Below are 18,721 nucleotides of genomic sequence, written 5' to 3' on the forward strand. Positions count from 1 at the left end.
ATTATCCTGGTTCCTGTAGTTATGTCTGGATACATACTCACTTATCAGGATTTGGTTCTAGGGTTTACATATGAGGGAGAATATACATCGATTTTTTATGTTTGTTTTGTTTTGTTTTCTGAGCCTGTGTTACTTCACTTAGTATAAAAGTTTCTAGATCCATCTATTTACCTGCAAATTTCGTGATTTCATCTTTCTTTATTGCTGAGTAAAACTCCATCGTATAAATGAACCACATTTTCATTATCCATTTGTCAATTGAGGGACACTTAGGTTGCTTCCATCTCTTAGCTATTGTGGAAAGAGAAGCAACAAACATGGATGTACAAGTGTCTGCAATAGGATGAGTTCTTTGGGTACATGCCAAGGAGTGGTGGCGGGGCCAGGCCCAGAAGCAGTGCTCCTGGGGCCCAGAGAAGGCACTGCGTTGGTCTGCATGGAAAGGATCAGGAAGCAGTATTGATTCCCCAGGTATCTGAGGCCCCAAGACAAGGAATGGGACAGGACCCAAACTCGGAGGAGAGAATGGCAGGGGTGATGGGAGGGTGAATGGGGCTGGGGAGTTAAGGCGCGGAGGGCGCAATGGACTTACTCAGGAGAGAGGCCTGTGGGTAGGAGAGACTATTTCTTCTTTTGAGAACGCTCTGTTCACCTCCTTAACCCATCTTTTAATTGGGTTACTTCCTGTCTTGATTCTTTTTTTTGAGTTCCCATTATATATTCTGGATGTTAAACCTCTGTCAGATGTGTTGCTGGAGAAGATTTTCTCCCATTCTGTGCAATTTCTCTTTACTTCCTTGGTTGCTTCTTTTGATGTAGGGAAGCTTTTTAGTTTAATGAGCTCCCATTTGTTTGCTCTTGACGACTTATTTCCTGAGCAATTGAATTCTGGTTTAAAAAATCCTTTCCTACACCTATTTCTTGTAGGTTATTGCCAATGTTTTCTTCTAACAGTTTCAGAGTTTCAGGCTTCACATTGAGATCTTTGATCCATTTGGAGTTGACTTTTGTGCAAGGTGAAAAATAGGAATTTAGCTTCATTCTTCTACAGGTAGAGATCTAGTTTTGCAAGCACCATTTGCTGATCATGCTGTCTTTCCTCCAGTGAATGTTCTTAGCCCCTTTGTCAAATATCAGGTGGCTGAAACTGCATGTACTCATATTTAGATCTTCAGTTTTGTTCCATTGATCTACGGGTCTATTTTTGTGCCAGTACCATGTTGTTTTGATGACTGTAGCTCTTTAATACAGTTTAAAATCTGGTATAGTAATCCCTCTGGCATTGCTCTTAGTGCTCAGGGTTGCTTTGGCTATCCAAGGTCTTTTGTGCTTCCACATGAATATTAGGATGTGTTTTTCCAATTCTGTGAAAAAACGTCATGGGGATTTTTATTGGCATTGCATTGAATCTATAAATGGCTTTGGTGGGATGGTCATTTTAACAATATTAATTCTTCCAATCCATGAGCATGGGAGGTACTTCCATCTTCTGATGTCTTCCTCAATCTCCTTCTTTAATGATTTAAAATTTTTGTTGCAGAGGTCTTTAATGTCAGGTCTTTAAATGCAGAGGTCAGGTTTATTAGGAGATATTTTATTATTCTTTTTTGCAGCTATTGTGAAAGGGAGTGTTTCCATGTGCTCTTTCTCTGATTGCTTATTATTGGTATATAGAAAGGCTACAGACTTTTGTAGATTAATTTTGCACCCTGCCACTTTACTGAACATATTAATAATTTCTGGAGTCTTCTGGTATAATTTTTTGGCATCTCTTAGGTATAATATCACATCATCTGAAAAAAGGGATAATTCAATCTCTCTTTTTCAATTATTACTCCTTTAATTTCCTTCTTTTGTCTTATTGGTGTTGCAAGAGTTTCACGAAAAAAATGTCTCTTAGATATCATACCATCTGCAAAAAGGGATAATTTGAGCTCTTCTTTTCTAATTATTACTTCTATAATTTCCTGCTCTTGTTTTATTGCTCTTGCAAGAGTTTCAAGCACTATGTTAAAGAGAAGTGGAGATAGTGGGCAGCCTTGTCTGGTTCCTGATTTCAATGGGAATACTTCCAGCTTTTCTCCATTTAGAATGATGTTGGCTGTGGGTTTGTTATATATGACTTTAATTATGTTGAGGTATGTTCCCTCCAGTCCAATTCCCTCTAGGACTTGGAACATAAATGCATTTTGAATTTTGTCAATGACCATGTGTTTCTCATCTTTGAGCCAATGTATATGATTTATGACATTTATTGACTTACGTATATTGAACCATCCCTGCATCTCTGGAATAAAGCCTACTTGATCATGGTGAATGATCTTTTTGATGTGTGTCTGTATGCGGTTTACAAGTATTTTGTTGAGAATTTTTGCATCTATGTTCATTAAGGATATGGGTCTATAGTTTTCTTTTTTGGTTGTATCTTTACCTGGCTTTGGTATTAGAGTGATGCTGGCTTCATAGAAGGAATGTGGAAGTTCTCCCTCCATTTCTATCTTTTCAGGTTTTGTATTACAGTTTCAATTTCCTCATGTGTTGTAAGTCTGTTTAAGCTGTTACTCTCTTCTTGGTTTAGTTTTGATGGTTCCCATGCTTTTAGATACCTGTCCATTTCTTTTAGATTTTCAAATTTAGTGGCGTATAGGTTTCTAAAGTATTCCCTTATAATGTTCTGGATCTTTTTGGTGTCTGTTGTGATGTTTCCCCTTTCATCTCTGATTTGGTTGATTTGTAGGTGCTCTTTCTTTTTGTTGGTTAACTGGGTTAGCAGTCTGTCAATCTTGTTTACGTTTTCCAAGAACCAGCTCTTGGATTTGTTGATTCTTTGTATTGTTTTCTTTGTTTCTATTTCATCAATTTCTGCTCTGAATTTCATTATTTCTTCTTGTCTGCTGGGTTTGGGTTTTATTTTTTGTTGCTTTTCAAGTGTCTTGAGTTGCAATGTTAAGTCATTTATTGTGTTCTTTCTGATTTTTTAATGTAGGCACTTAAAGCTATAAACATCCCTCTAAGGATTGCTTTCAATGTATCCCAAAGGATTTGTTGTGTTGTATTGTCCTTTTCATTTAGTCCAGGAATACTTTTATTTCTTTCTTAATTTCCCCTTTGAGCCATTCATCATTCAGAAGATCTCCAGTCTTGCTTCCAGAACTCTCTGAAGGGCTGGTTTTGTGGACATGAATTCTTTCAGCCTATTTATGTCATGGAAGATTTTTATTTCCCCTGCAACTATAATAGACATTTTGGCTGGATATAGTAATCTGGGTTGGCATCTATGGTCATTTAAAACTGGGAGTACTTTAGTCCAGGCTCTTTTGGCTTTCATAGTTTGCACTGAAAATTCAGCTGAATCCTAATGGGTTTTCCTTCATATGTGACTTGTTGTTTCTCAGTATTGTCTCTTTGTTTTATACGTTTAGTGTTTTTACTATGATGTGCTGTGGAGAGTTTCTTTTCTGGTCCTCTCTATTTGGTGTTCTACATGCTTCTTGTATTTGTATGGGCATTTCTTTGTTTAATTTTGGGAAATTTTCTTCTACAATCCTGTTGAAGATCTGGTCCATACCACTGTACTAAGATTCTTCTCCTTCCTATAGGTCTATGATTTGTAAGTTTGGTCTTTTTATGATGTCACACAATTTCTACATATTCCATTCTTGTGTTTTCTTAAATTTTTCATAATGTTTGCTTGAGTGGACTAATTTGTCCACTTTATCTTCCAGTCTTGATATTCTGTTTTCCATTTCATTCATCCTATTGGTGAGGCTTTCTCCTGTCATTTCTAATTGGCCTACTGAGTGTTTCACTTCCTTCTCCTTTTCAGCCTGAGTAATCTTCAACATTTCTAACTCTTTTCTGAATTCATTCAGAAGTTTATCCCTATCTTCCTTCAGTTCTTTGATTTCTTTGTGTTTTCTTTAAATTCACCGAATTCTTTTATCATGTTTATAATTGTTCTTTTGGGTTCCATGTCCTGCATTATCTCTAGGGGGTTCTCATTTTACTCCTCTAGAGGACTGTTGGTACTGGTGGGGATATATTATTTTGATTTTTCATATTATTATTTTTTTTTCTGTGACTTTATGACATGTAGATTTCTTTTGTAGTTTCTGATTCTTGTGTGAAACTCAAGCCTTCCTTTGTTGAGTTTAGGTCTGCTTCTTTTTGTGAACTTTATGTGTCTTTGTGGTTTACTTGTTGGCCATAAAAAGCTGGTTGGGCTAGGCTTCTGGTTCTCTCTTTTGATTTTTTATTGGAGTGGCTGGATTGCTTTTGTCTTCAAGAGTTCCCCCAGAGCCCAATTCAGATGAGGATCAGATGCTCTCAGGCTTTCTCCTAAGGTCTGGATCCTTACAGGAAAGATGCCGACCTCAGGAATTTGGGGGTTGGGCTGGCCTGGGAGCAGGGCCCAGGAAAGATGCTGGTCCCAGGAAGTTGGTGGCTGTGCCACCCAGGGATGCAAAAGAAGGTGGGGACAGGAAGAGGCCCCTGAGGGCTCCTGGGGACTACTGGGAGGACCTGGGTGCAAAGGATCAGGAAGCAGTGGGGATTCTGGGCCAAAAGGTCAGTCCAGGGGTCTGGGCCACCAAGACAAGTAATGGGCCAGTACCCCGGCTAGGAGGAGAGATGGAGTGGGTTAGCTGGGAGGGTGAATGAGGCTGGGGGAGTCAAGGCACAGTGGGCACCATGGGACTCACCCAGGAAAGATACTGGCACCAGAAAGCTGGTGGTTGTGCCGCCCAGGGCTGCAAAGCTGGAAAAAGTTTTTAAAAAGTAAAAGTTAATTACAACAGTTGCTCCTTTAAAATTTAGTCTACATCAGGGTTTTTAACCATGAAATTGTTAACACTTGGGGCAAGATAATGACTGCTGTGCTGCGTGGGCAGGCTTGTGCTTTGTAGCATATTTAGCAAGGTTCCTGACCTCTTGTCTACCAACTGTTATTAACTGCTGCTTCAGAGTAACAGCCAAAATGTCTCTACTCACTTTGAATGACTCCAGGAGATAAAATAATATCTGCAGTTCATCTACAATAAAATTGGTGATTTCACAGTTATTGAAAATGAACTATGCAGATATAAAATCATGCTTTATTTTCTCTATTGAAGTATAACTTGTATTTCTCATATCAAGGTGTAAGAAATAGAACATTTTAGTATTGCTTAATATTTCAATATTTGTGTTTCAAAAGTATTGGCTCAGTCGAGCTTGGTTGCACACACCTGCGATCCCAGCACTTGTGAGCCTGAGGCAGTGGAGTCAAGAGTTTCAAGTCAGCTTAAGGTACACAGCAAGTTCCTGACTTGGACAACCAAGGGCTAGGGTTGTAATTCGGTGGTAGAGTCCTTTCTTGGCATGTGCAAGGTCCTGGGATCAACCTCTAACACCAGGGAAAAGAAGGCAAAGAAAAATTATTATGTTCCAGAAGAATTATGCAGTTTTTGAAGCTTCAATGAAATTTAGTCACATAATACAGTTATAATACAGTCATCTCTTCATTTTTCTTTAGCTGACAGTACAACATCATATCTCGTTTTTTGAGACAGGATCTGACTATGTAGCCCTGGCTGACCTGGAATTTACTATGTAGGTCATGCTGGCCTTGAACTCACAGAAATTTACCTGCCTTTGCCTCCCATGTGCTAGGATTGAAAGCATACACCACCTGGCCAAAACATTTTTTAAAACATGTTTTTAACCCTCAAGGAGTTCCCAGTTTAAGGGAGTCAGATAAATAGATATATTTAGTGATAGAGCTTTTTGAGAACCATAATAACTCACTTCATTGGTGAAAAGTCTGAAGGCCAAGAAGACATTAATACCCTCCAATATCACAATGAATTAAAGCCACAGTCAAATCGCCTGGCTGAGAACAGGATTTTTCCTTCTTACCTAAACCTCATAGATGTACAAAACAAAACAAGCAGGAAAATCTAAGTCAAATCTGTTTTGACTTGTAGCTATCACTCAACAATAGCATCTTGTCTATTATAAGTGGAAACAAAGCCGCTGGAAAATATAAGCTAAAAGAACAAGCTCTCCTTTTAGAAGTAGAGCTTGAAAAGTTTGTCCCAGTTTAAAGCCACAGAAAGGTAGCAGAATTCATGGCTGCTCACTTGGCCTGTCAGACAGAAATCAATAGTCATAAACACGAGAGGGGAAAGAAATCATTGTGGAGCAGTTGACACAGAGTGACTAACTTAAAAACCTGATGATTGCTCTGAGGCACTTCTATTATTTCCCCACAATTTTTATTATGTATGGTTTTATAAAACAAGCCATTCCGGAGGGGGCGCTCCATGTCTTTGCTCCTCTGTCTTTTCAGCTTGAACAAGTGTTACTTGAGGATGTGTTACCTGTGCAAGAAGATGATTCTTTAATGTCTTCACACCCAATTGTTGTTACTGTGTCAACTCCCGCTGAAATAACTTCTGTGTTTGATGGAATATCATACAGCAAGGTAGGCAAGACATGACCTTGTATTGAACATCTTCCTGTTTATTGACTTTCAGTAGATGCAGATGCCAAAAGAAAGAAGGTTAAAAAATGTTTAGATTCTTCCTGTGGGCTCTGGGAAACTGGAGAATGCAGTGCTAAATTTTCAATAGCTGCTTCTCTGTAGTTTAACAAATAAATGCTGAACATTGCCACAGGATTTTAAACCCAGCTTCCCACATTCTTTCTTTTCCCTTTTGCTTAAAGTCACTTTCATTCTGACAATTAAACATGTTTTTATCTTAAATGTTAAAATTGAGTGGTCTTTTAATTTGTACATTATATTATTTTTTTCTGTAGGGGAGGGTGTCCACTTGTGCATGTGGCGGTCAGAGGACAGCTTGGGATGGGTCAGTTCCCTTCACCTTTCACCATCTGGGTCCTGCAGATCCAACACAGACCATCAGCCTTGACAGCAAGTGCATTACCATCTTAGCAGCACTTAATATTTTTCTTAAAAGATAATCTTACTGTTCTGCTGTGTGGTCAGTGAGAAATGCCGTCTTCAAGGGCAACTTTCCTAGTAGAAAATGTTTACAACAAACACAAAATTTAATGTTCACAACAAACATTCAAATTCAATTTAATTGGAGGGGAAAATCTTTATCCCTTTTTGCATAAGATGACTGTGTTTGCATACTGTAGATGAGGGACTTTTACCAACGAAAGCTTTATGAGCTGCGGCTGACAACGCGCAATCCCAAGCTTTTGCTTCCCATTCTCCCTCACAATCCTTCACAATGGCAGTTTCACACATATCCCATACTTACATGCAACATAATTTAAATTTTTATTTGAATAATTTTCTATCTCAGTTCCTCATGGTTTAACCATTACATTAAGTTACTCTAAAGCTACTGTTATCTTGGATGAAGCATAAACACAATTACATACATTTATAATTATTAAAATGAGTACTTATTAAAATTGGCTTAAGTGACAAAGCTATTATTTGAAATTTATGGCATATTCTGTGACTTTCCTTCTCATAATATTCCCATGGCATCTTTCCAGGTTTCATTTTCTTCTTTTAAGTTATTGGTGATATGTTCTGTTTTAGTAACACACACAGGGAAAATTAGAAGCAATTCTCCAAGTCCTGGATGTTCCAGAGGCTTTAAATATTGTTAGAAATAAACAGATGGTTTTTATTTATTCTTTATTTTTTAGAGAAATGTAAAAGTTACTAAGTGGGGAGGCAATATTCTTCTGATCCATTACTTGAAAATTGACTTAAAATATTACAGATATTGCATTTCAGTATTAGCCCACTGGGTTCAGTATTAAACCAGTGAAAGAATTTAGAAGCAGAGGCACTCCTCCAATTCTTCAGCTGCATAAAAGCCAAATAAAATGAACCATTTTTGAAGAGAAAGGTTTTATGCCTACATTGTTTATCTAGTCATGTTAAACAATTTAATAGCCATTTTATTCTCTGCTTTATTCTGTTAAATATAATTTTTTCCCACATGAGTCTATGCCACATGATTTACCAGAATATTACCCTGAAATTACAGCTTCATTCAAGAATGTAATTTGGGGACCGCTTTTTCTTGCATCAACAAAGTGCCATCTGCTGGCTCACTTGGGGAAGTGCAGTAACCAGTGGAGCCTAGTTTACCTTGTCCTTGTTTAGAAGTATCTGTAGTGTGCCAAGTGGTGCTTTCATCCTAAATCATATCGCTGTAACCATGTAATTCAGAAGGATGATCTCTGAGAAGTAAGCTCAAAGACTTAATCATGACATGCCACAGCGGTGGGGACTGACCACAATTCCTCGCATTGCTTTTGGATTAATCTGTCTTTTTTCTCACCATAGGGAGCTTCTATTCTGAGAATGCTTCAAGACTGGATAACACCAGATAATTTTCAAAAAGGTTGCCAGGTATGCTTTATTAGTTAGTGATGGTAAAAGTAAACTATACAGATAGATTGCTGATGATTGTTAAGCTACATTATTGATTGACGAAAATTACCTCTTACTTTCCCTGCATAGGGACAGATAAGATAGGAAACAGTTAAAAGGAGACTTTGAATCAAGTTAAGATTCCACACTTTATCTGTAACAATCATTTACCAAAAGCTGCATGGAGAAGTTAAGGTGGATTGCTTAGTGATCCTGGCTATTCTTTACATATGTGGTCGGTAGCCGCTGTGACAAAATATTGTAGACTTGATGGTTTAAACAACCAGTTATTTTCTCACATCACTGGAGGTAAGTCCAAGACCAATGTGCTGCTAATTCCCGTAACAACACAACACAAACATCTAAATCTATCTCTGCGAGTCTTCTCATACAGAAAGTATAATATCTTTCCTTATTATTGAGTTGGAAAACAATTTCAGCACTCTTACTCTTATGGAACTGATGAGTAATGAGACTGTGTTTCCTCTTGGGAAGGGAAACAAAGAGTACATCTTATGCTCGACTCTCTCTTGTGCAAAAATATCACCCAGTGGACATTTTATTTTTGTTGATGTTCTCCTAGAAGATCCTGAGTCACTGATCTCAGGGCTGGCATTTCATACTCTAGACTATTAAAGTAGACACAGCATGTCCTTTTAACTGGCCTGTTTTCTGGATGGGCCTGTGTCATTCTAGATACAGAGCCACACCAGCTGCTTGCCTCCCCCTCCATTCTCCCTGCTGTGCTAGCCAGGGACTCGGAGGGGGTGGGGAGCGGAGTGCTGGTGGCATCCAGCCTAAACAGCAGGAAAGAGAAACCTTTTACAGTGTATCAGTTCGTCATCATGTGATTTCCCAGGATGATGCTGGGCAGTGCCTCCACTCCTGTAGCTCCAGCTATTGCTTCTCCGAGGTGGCGCTTAGCTCTCTCTATGATTCCCCCAAAGGGAAGTTGTTCTTTTTGGACCTAAAATGCCCACGTGACTATTAAAGTACCAGCAAAATGCAGGAATCATTTTGGGTGCACACAAGGACATTTCACTCCTTTGTTCATTAATGAAATGGTCTGTGAGGATAGGTGGTGATACAGAGAAGCTCTCCTTGCGCTTATGCAACCTTTCAATGAGCTTCAAACTCAAAAGTCACCACATCTCATTGTCCATCTTTATGGAGGCTCTGTCAGTTTATGCTTCACTGTCTATAGAATTCTTCACACATATGGGTGATCTAGATGTTTGTTGAGTGAATGAATGGTCTACAATGGACTGGGTAGAACAAAATAAAGAAAACTTACTTTCAAAAATTAAGTTACAATTCCATTGATATAGTTTCACTCTAAATTGTCACCCATGAATAATGCATTCTTGGCGTCTTCAGAGCCAACTCTAAATTAAATGGTCCTTCATATAACTTTCTAGAAAAGTATCAGAAGAATCCTTAAAAGTGGATTGCTAAGCTAATAATTCAATAATAATTTAATATCTCCTTTAATCTGATGTCCACTATAATTTGAAAAGGCTCATCTAAAACTAATATTTCTCAAGTCATAATAGTCTTCTGCTCTAATCATGACTACAGATGATCCCAAAAATTTAATTAGGATCAGTAGATGCTGGCTTTTCATACCACGATAATGTTACGAATGAATTTATAGAAAAAAATACACCAAAGTACTCACTGTTTTTTTTTCAATTTTCAAATCTGGCTGATATCTGAAAATAGTATATATTAATACAGAGCACTTTAACAAGCTCTCATCATCTAGGACAATTTAGAATGAAACTATATAAATGGAAACCTCCCAACAGAACCCCCCCTTGGACTGCTGTCATCAAACCACAATTCTTACCCGAGTCCTGTGGTTCAGGAAATGAGTTCAAGGTGTTTCTGCCCAGAGTGGCTCTCCATTGGGAACAGACAGATACAGAACCTGGGTGGGGCCAGCTGTCTGCTTTCTCTCATGCCCCCAAGTGCAACATCACATGGCAAAATAATGCGGCTGTCAACTACAAACCCTTAAGGCCAGGCTTGTGCATTTTAAAGTGAGCATTGGTAACAACACACAGTTATGAGAAATAGGTGCATCTTTGTTTTCTACTAGAATTAATAATACTCCTGGTAAGAGAACAGCTAGGCTGGGAAATGTCCTTTCTGGGACACTAACAATAGACACATATTTTTCCCTTTGTGCTCACTAATGCCAACTAACATGGGGCTATGGCCCAGGTTGTCATGCAAATTAGGCTACAAGGACAATACTGTAGGGCTGGCGAGATGGCTCAGTGGTTAAGAACACTTGCTGTTCTTCGAGAGGACTCGGGTTCGATTCCCATCACCCACATGGCAGCTAACTACTGTCTGTAACTGCAGCTTCAGGGTATCTGATACCCTCTTCTGGCCTCTGTAGGCTTTGCATGACACTGGTGCATTTACATACATGCAGGCAATATACCCACACACATAAAATAAAAAATAATATATAAAATATTTTTAAAAAGATATGATTATCTCCCTTTTCAAAGGGAAGAAGAGAAATTCTTAGTACAGAATATACTGGTCTAGACAAAATAAAAGTAGTATCTTGTAGTAGTATTTATATGAATTTCCATTCAGCCTCTAGCTCAGGTGGAGCAATAAATTACAATGCAAAAAGAAACAATGCCAGATGAACACCCACACTGGTCCAGGATTCAGACTCTCCTAAGAGGCTCAGGCAAGTCCACCCTTCCTCTAAGGACACTGAGACAATTAGGGCAGTTTCTTTCACCTCAAACATGTGGGCGCTGTATTAAATAAAATTTAACATCCAATTACAAGATTGTCTATATCTGAGCTCACGACCTTATGCACACAGAAATAAACCCCTTAGCAAAAGGACAGACACAAGTTCAAAGCCGCCCTGGGCTACACAGAGAGATCCTGTCCCCCAAATAAATAAACAACAACAAAACATCTATGAGAAAAACTCAAATTCAATTTTATGAAAGTACTAAAGAGCAGAAAAAGACACTGGCACATAGCTGTAGTTGGAATTAATTATACTAAGTTTCCAATCGTTTCATGAAGAGTCAATGGATGATTAGTGTAACACTCTGGAAGCAAGACCAGAAACAGTTGCAGAGCCTCCTTCCCTTCCTTCGCCTGCCCTCTGGCGGCAACGTTGAAAAGTGAATTAGCCAAAAGAACTAATAAAGAGGCTCCAATCTAGCCTCAGCCCTGCCCCAGTCTTCCCAGAGTTTTGCTAATTTTGTTTTATCTCTCTGTGCCTGAAATAAAGAGGAATTTAGATGATAATGTGACTTAGATCTAGCACCTACTGAAAATTATAGAAACTTAGAGTGAGCATGTTATATACAAAGCTAACCACTAAGAACCACTAAGAAAACTTTAAAAAGTCTTTTTTTCTACACAAAATGTCCACAGGTAAAGGAGCACAAATCTAGAAAGCACTGGGAGAGACACAGCAGGAACTTTGACAGGTCTCCTCAAGACATCCTCCCTCTTTGAGCAATGAGCAGTTAGAGGCTTAGGAAAAGACTGGGAATTTCCTCTGGGAATGTATCATGCTATTTCTGAAATTCCTGTACAGAGGGGTGTTGTGAACAGAACTGTGAAAGGGGGGCGTTTTCTCTATAAAATATTTGTTTTAAAATTATTTGAAGGTGGAGACTTATTCCTTAAAATAAATAATAGGGCTAGAGATATGGCTCAGTAGTTTAGAGCAGTGACTGCTCTCTCAGAGGGCCCAGGTTCGGTTCCCAGCACCCACATGGCAGCTCACAACTGTCCATAACTGGAACTGTCCCCTGTTCCAGGAGAGTCAACACTCTCTTCTGGTTTCTGTGGGTATTGCAAGACATGGGAGTGTTTACAGACATGCAGGCAAAGCACTCTTACACATAAGATAAAAATAAATACTCAAGAAAAATCATTTTGCCAGGCATGGTGATGCACACCTTTAATCCCAGCAGTTGGGAGGCAGAGACAGGCAAGTCTCTGAGTTCGAGGCCAGCCTGGTCTAATAGGGAATTCCAGGCCAGCTGGGGCTATAGGGAGACCCTGTCTCAAAAAAACCAAAAAAAAAAAAAAAAGAAGAAGATGAAGACGACGAAGAAGAATCATTTCTTCAGTTCATCCATCACCATCTTCATCATCTTTATGCAGAACTTTGCATACTCATTTCCTTAGCACAGCAAAGCCAGCTTGTTACCGTTGTTTATAAAGTTCATGCACTAAAGAAGGCTCCGCCCTGTAAGATGGTTGAACAACCCAAAGAATATTTAATAACATGAAAATGACACGGCATTCAAATATCAATGTCCGTGAATGGTGTTTTACTGGGAGAAAGCCATAAGCATTGTTTGCATGCTTTTCTGGTTCCTTCTTTGCTGAGGGAGGAGGCAGCTGAGTGGCTGAGGAGGGGTTCAGGCATGCTGAGGTATGAGAAAGCCCAAGGCTGACTTCTGAAACACTCCTCTTTTATATGCAGATTTACTTGAAAAAATTTCAATTCAAGAATGCAAAAACTTCAGACTTTTGGGAGTCGCTGGAAGAGGTAAGAAATGGTGCGTTCTTTATGATTGATCTCACCCTTCTGTTTTCTCTGGTTTATAAATTAAACTCTGCTTTTTTTTCTAATCTCAGGCAAGCAATCTACCAGTGAAAGAAGTGATGGACACCTGGACTAGTCAGATGGGTTATCCTGTGCTTAATGTGAACAACAGGCAAAATATCATACAGAAACGCTTTCTGTTGGACTCCAAAGCTGATCCTTCTCAGCCACCATCTGCCCTTGGGTAAGGCATTCCAGTGCTTCTAAAAGATAATAGAAATTCAGCAGAAATATGGGTCGTATGCTTTGGTCCTGTTATCAGTGTGTAGTTGATGGTGACAGAGGGTTCAAAACTAGCCAAGACAGACTGAGCATCTGCATCTGCATCTGCTCTTCTCAGACATCAGTGAAGGAATGGAAGCACTAAGAGAAATAAAGCGGTGATGGTAAAGAACGTAAGTGGGTGGTGACGCAGGCAGCTGGTGGAGAGGTAGGCATTGAGAGAGAAAGGCAGGAGAAACAGTGGCAGGAAATAAATGGAGGAAGGTGCAGCCAGGTAAAGACAGGGGCTCCCATCCCTGGCAGGCTCTGCAGAGCCACATGAAGAGTACAGAGCAGTAATGAGACATGGTGCTGAAATTAGGACCGGCAACGGTCAAGTCCAGACTGTGCCATTCTGACCTACCCCCTCTGCTTTGTCCCCATCCACCACTATTGCTCTCTCCATACAGAACTCTCAGAAGCCTGGCAGTGGCTAAGGGCAAAAGATCTAGATGGCTTATTGCCCAAGAAATAGGCTAAAATAGTAGACAGCTAAGGACTTCCACTGTGTGGAGGCTCCAGAGGAAGGCCTCCCTAGTAACGGCATTTGCAAGATGTGTGGGTTGAAGCTCCCAGGCCACTACTCAGTAGAGAAGCTTGTTTCCGAAACACATTTCCCTCCTCAATAGTAGAGACATGGCAGCCCAGCAATTAAGAATAATCAACTCTTCATGCAGGTGTGAGGACCTGAGTTTGAATCCTCAGAACCTGTGTAGAGGCAGAGTAGTGTGCATCTCTATTCCCAGTGCTTCTGTGGAAAAGAGGAGGTGGAGACAGGAGACTCCCTGGAAGCCCAGGAGCCAGCTAGCCTTTGTTATAGAAGCCAGTAACAAAGAGGCCCTGTCCCAAGCAAGGTCGAGGTGAGGCCCAACATCAAGGTTGTCGTGCCTTGTCATGTGCACACCCACACACAAACATGCACACACACAAAACAATAGATCCATTCTCCTTTCTTAAATATGAATGGACAGCAAAAGATCATAAAAACCCTTTAAGCATAAAAGTTTAAACCCTCGTTAACAAACAAATTAAAAAATTCAAAACCTCTGTGAGCACAGCTGAGGAGCCAGAAATGAACTTATGACATATATTCAGAGATCAAAAATGTTGTTGTGGCCATTAATTAAGGCAAAATGTCTTAGACAGACCAATCCAGAACACATAAGGAGGACTAAAATTTTGGTCTTTGAAAAAATAGACCAAGTAGAAGTAAATTTGGGCCAAAATCTCCAAAAACATAGGACAAACACATAGGTAGTAAATACAAAAAAGAAGACAAATGTGCAAAGCCTAGAGCCTGACCAAGAGGGGTCTCTCAAGAAGAAGGCAGCCAGGCATAGCAGGGCATGGTGTAACCCCAGCGCTCAGAAGGAGCCTCGGGAAGATCGTTGCAAATTTGAGGCTAGCCTGGTCTGTGCAGCCAGTTCCAAGATACAAAGGACTGTATAACAAAACCTGATGCCAAAAGAGGGCAGGGGGCAGAAAAGGGAAAGAGAAACTTAAGGAGAAAATTCTACCAAATAAATTAGAAGAGAAACAAAAATTGTGATGAAGAGGTCCTGCTCAGTACACGGTACGAAAAGGAAAAAACAAAACAAAACAAAACAAGAGGCAGGTTGGTGGTACAGCATGATGTAAAGCTTATCATTATGAAACTGAAACACAGTGGTTAGCTTGGCATCGGACTTCTACCTACAACCCGGATAAAAAGACAGGCTAGAGCAATGTCTCTAAACACTGAAGCAAAAAGTGTTTTCAGCTTCTGACTCAGTCTAATAAACCAAGTGTCCAAGGGTGCCAAGGACACTTTTAGACACCTAATCACACACGTGGCTCCCAAGTAACACAATGTGACTACGGTGAGATGAGGGATTAGACGGGGAAGGAAGGCCAAGATGTGGAGGGTGTGCAGAACTGCATCTGTATAGAGAGCCCTGCAAAGGAAGGGCCGCTGGAGGCAGGACTCCCTGAGATCCTGGGTCTCAGGCTGCAGATCTCTAGGGGGAAAAGAAATCTGCCTATTGGACAGTATGTTTTGGAGGATGGGCATGTTTGAGGATTTGTGAAGGGCCATCACTTTGGACATGTATGAAACAGAAAAACCAAGATCAAAGTGCAAATGGAAATTGTGATTGTAAAATATGAAGCAGGTAGAATGATTTTATCATTGATAGAATATGAGCAAAAGGAAGCTGTCGGACTTTGATGCTAAATAGATGTCATTTGAAAAGGAAAGAAGGAGATGGAGCTCAAAACACTTTTTGGCCAGTGTGTATAATGTGATTTGCTGCCTCGTAGCTTTGATAACCAACCAATGGATAGATAACATGCTAAAAATGTTGCCATGGCGGCAGGCTGTAAACATATACCATCTGATAATCGTAATCAGAAAAATTACCTACCACAAGGCCAGGGTGGAAGAGCGGGAGAAGGTGGTAGGTGTTGATCCAGCTATGGGAGGCGCAAGCTCTCTTCTCTACTTAGTGACGTCCATTTGTCAGGGGTTCTGCAGCTCAGTTTGCCCTTGGTCACCACTGCGTGTTACGTGGAAACACTGGCCGTGGCCCTCTGGGAACTGGTTGCAGAGCATCAGCTAGCATTCAGAGCGTTGCCATTTTACAGGACAGCAAGAACACTAAAGCTCATGAGGTGAGAAAAGTGGGGTGACCTATAGAAAAACTGGAAAATCGCTTTATTTGATTGAATTTTAATGTTAAGTCATCTTCTCTTGTGAATGATTTAGAAAATAGTGGCTAAATAAAAGTAAGTTTAGACTACAGAAATAAAACCAGAAGTCCTTGCCAAGGGGAGGCTGGGGAGAGCCAGAGCTTTCAGCAGAAGCTTTTCTAATCTTTGATTAATGATGGATTTATGTACAAATTGCACAAGTTAAATTCCTCCAGAGCATTTAAGCTACACTTCACTTAGAAATTTAAACCAGCTCTCTTGTATGTAACATAAAACTTACTAATATAGTCAAAGTCATCTAAACTTTACTAGTTAAATATTGTTGAATTTGTTTTGAATTTCAAAGAATAAGCACTCAAATAAAAAGATGTATAAGTCTATTTTTATTTCCTACATTTTTTATAAGTCTAATTAAAACACAAATATAGAGCCACGAGATGGCTCAGCAGATATGGGCACTTACTGCCAAATCTGTTGGTCTGAGTTGAACCCCTGGAACCCATATGGTAAAAGGAGAGAACTGACTTCCAAACATTGTCCTCTGACTTCCACATGCACACACACACACACACACACACACACACAGGTAGTCCATGGAATAAATAAGTAAAGGCAATTTTTTTTTTTTGTCTTTTTGAGACAGGGTCTTCCTGTAGCCCCAGCTGTCCTGGAACTCACTATGTAGACCAGGCTGGCCTCGAACTCAAAAAGATCCACCTGCCTCTGCCTCCCAAGTGCTGGGATTAAAGGCGTGAGCCACCACATTTTTAACTGACAAATATAGTATATCAAATTTGAGGGGGCATTTCATCTTCTTAAAAAATCAAACTATCAACTTCACCAAACAAGATATTTTCTCCTGACATTTAAACATAGCTACCTAGTTGAGGTGCTCTAAGAATTTCAACTAAAGTTACAAACCAATGTTATTTTCTTTAATTTGCTAGAATTTTAGAAAATGTATCAAAAATATAAATCCAGTAAAGCACTTATAGCACTTACAGCAGTTAGGAGTCATAGCGTTAAACCTTGTCTTAATAGTATAAACATTTTGGCTTAGTTACAGTTACTTTGTATACATTTTGGAGTACCAACCTCCCTAACTGAAGGAAAGATAAGTAAACTTTCAAGATACCCAGCCCTGGGACCAGTCCTAGAAAACTGAATGTCCTTCTCTGGGGACATCATTCTGGTCCAGCTGACCGTCCCAGCATGGGCACTGAAAAGACTGGAACATTATGGTACATCACTAATCCCTGGACTTTGTTCCAGGTTCACCTATGCCTAATTCTTACTGTCTCCTCTCTCTACTTTTAATATTTGGTTTGAGTGGAGAGAATTTTACACCTACCCACTCCTCAGGTACTTTGCAGGCTCCACTCTCTGATTCTTTTTTTTTTCTTTTAATTTGTTATTTTAATTTTATGTGTATGAGTGTTTTGCCTGCATGTACGTAAGTGCACCCCTCGTGTGCCATGCTTCACAGAGGCCAGAAGAGGGTGTCAGATTCCCAGAACTGGAGTTACAGATGGTTGTTAGCCACCATGTGGGTACTGGGAATTGAACTTAGGTCCTGAGGAAGAACAGCAAGTGTTCTTAACCTCCAAGCCATCTCTCCAGCTCCTGCTCTCTGATTCCTAATAAATAAAGACACCCGTGTCCCCACCTTTTTTGCAATGATTTTTATGTTATTTTCTAGTCTTATATGTAAATTATCACAAGCTCAATTATTAGGGGTAATTAGTACAACATAAGGAAGGAGAATTATAGGGTGTGAAGATGTTTTGGAAAGTGTTTGGCAACTGTAAACTGGTTCACTTGTGGTTGCTCTTTTGTTTTAATAATTTAGACTGCCAACCTTAATACTTCTAGAACCTTGAAATAAAAATTTCAAAGTATTTCTCTAATATGAAAGAGGCATCTGCTGGGAAGTTTCACAGAAATTATCCTGTCTTGTTGCACATGTGCACTGATTGGGAGGGGCACTAGAGGTGTACAAGTGTCACTGAAGATTTTTCTCTCCCCAAGATGTAATATTCCAGATGAGAAAATTGATGAAAAAATTTCCTAGCTACTCAATACAGAAATAATACACATGAAGTGCTCTGGGTTTGAAGGGAGCCACATACATAATCTACAGCACTGAGCACGGACTATGGGGCTGGCACTACTTGGCTTACTTTAGCCATGTTTTATGAGAATGATGAGGAAATTGAGGCAGAGACTGATTAAATAACTTGTTCAGGGTTTCCCAGAGAGTAAGTGATGGGGCTGTGATTTAAACATAGGCAGTCTGGCCATAAGAACTGAGCAGCACAGACGGCCTGGAAAAGTGGGGGAAGGTTTCGAGGAGAAAGCCACAGAGCAGAGATGCAGACCATGCTAACATTTTTGGATAGTAGAGTAAAAATTCAAGCAATCAAAGGAGAGAACTGGAAGGATCATATCTGCATTTTTCCAAGTTCCAGTTCCATGGTGGATAGGTTGAAGGGTGGGGGGTGTACTAGGGAGGTGTTGGCCCATGGGGGAGTACTGAGGCCATCAAGACAAAGCTGTAGCCAGCAATCCACGTGACAGGTGATGGAGAGGTGGGACCTGGACTGGGGGCTGACAGGTGTGGCAGATGTGCCAAAGTTTTTTGCTAAGCTAACATTTCTAACTGAAAAATGACATGCTGAGAATTTGCAGAGAATATTTTCTGCCAAGAATATTCTCAGCCATGGGACAGCAGTCATAACTGTATTTCCAGAGAACTG

At 39.9% G+C, this 18,721-nt stretch overlaps 1 protein-coding gene across 1 annotated transcript in view; it reads left to right on the forward strand.

The window, feature by feature from the left end:
- Nucleotides 1–18,721, forward strand: part of Enpep (glutamyl aminopeptidase) — a 90,543-nt gene that overhangs the window by 35,611 nt on the left and 36,211 nt on the right. The window contains exons 7-10 of the mRNA XM_008833705.3: nt 6,329–6,463; nt 8,318–8,383; nt 12,894–12,959; nt 13,049–13,200. Coding sequence (XP_008831927.1) covers nt 6,329–6,463; nt 8,318–8,383; nt 12,894–12,959; nt 13,049–13,200 — 419 coding nt within the window. The remainder of the gene's footprint in view (nt 1–6,328; nt 6,464–8,317; nt 8,384–12,893; nt 12,960–13,048; nt 13,201–18,721) is intronic.

This window comes from Nannospalax galili, unplaced genomic scaffold (assembly GCF_000622305.1).
Source record: "Nannospalax galili isolate Female #2095 unplaced genomic scaffold, S.galili_v1.0 scaffold216, whole genome shotgun sequence".
NCBI classification, from domain to species: Eukaryota; Metazoa; Chordata; class Mammalia; order Rodentia; family Spalacidae; genus Nannospalax; species Nannospalax galili.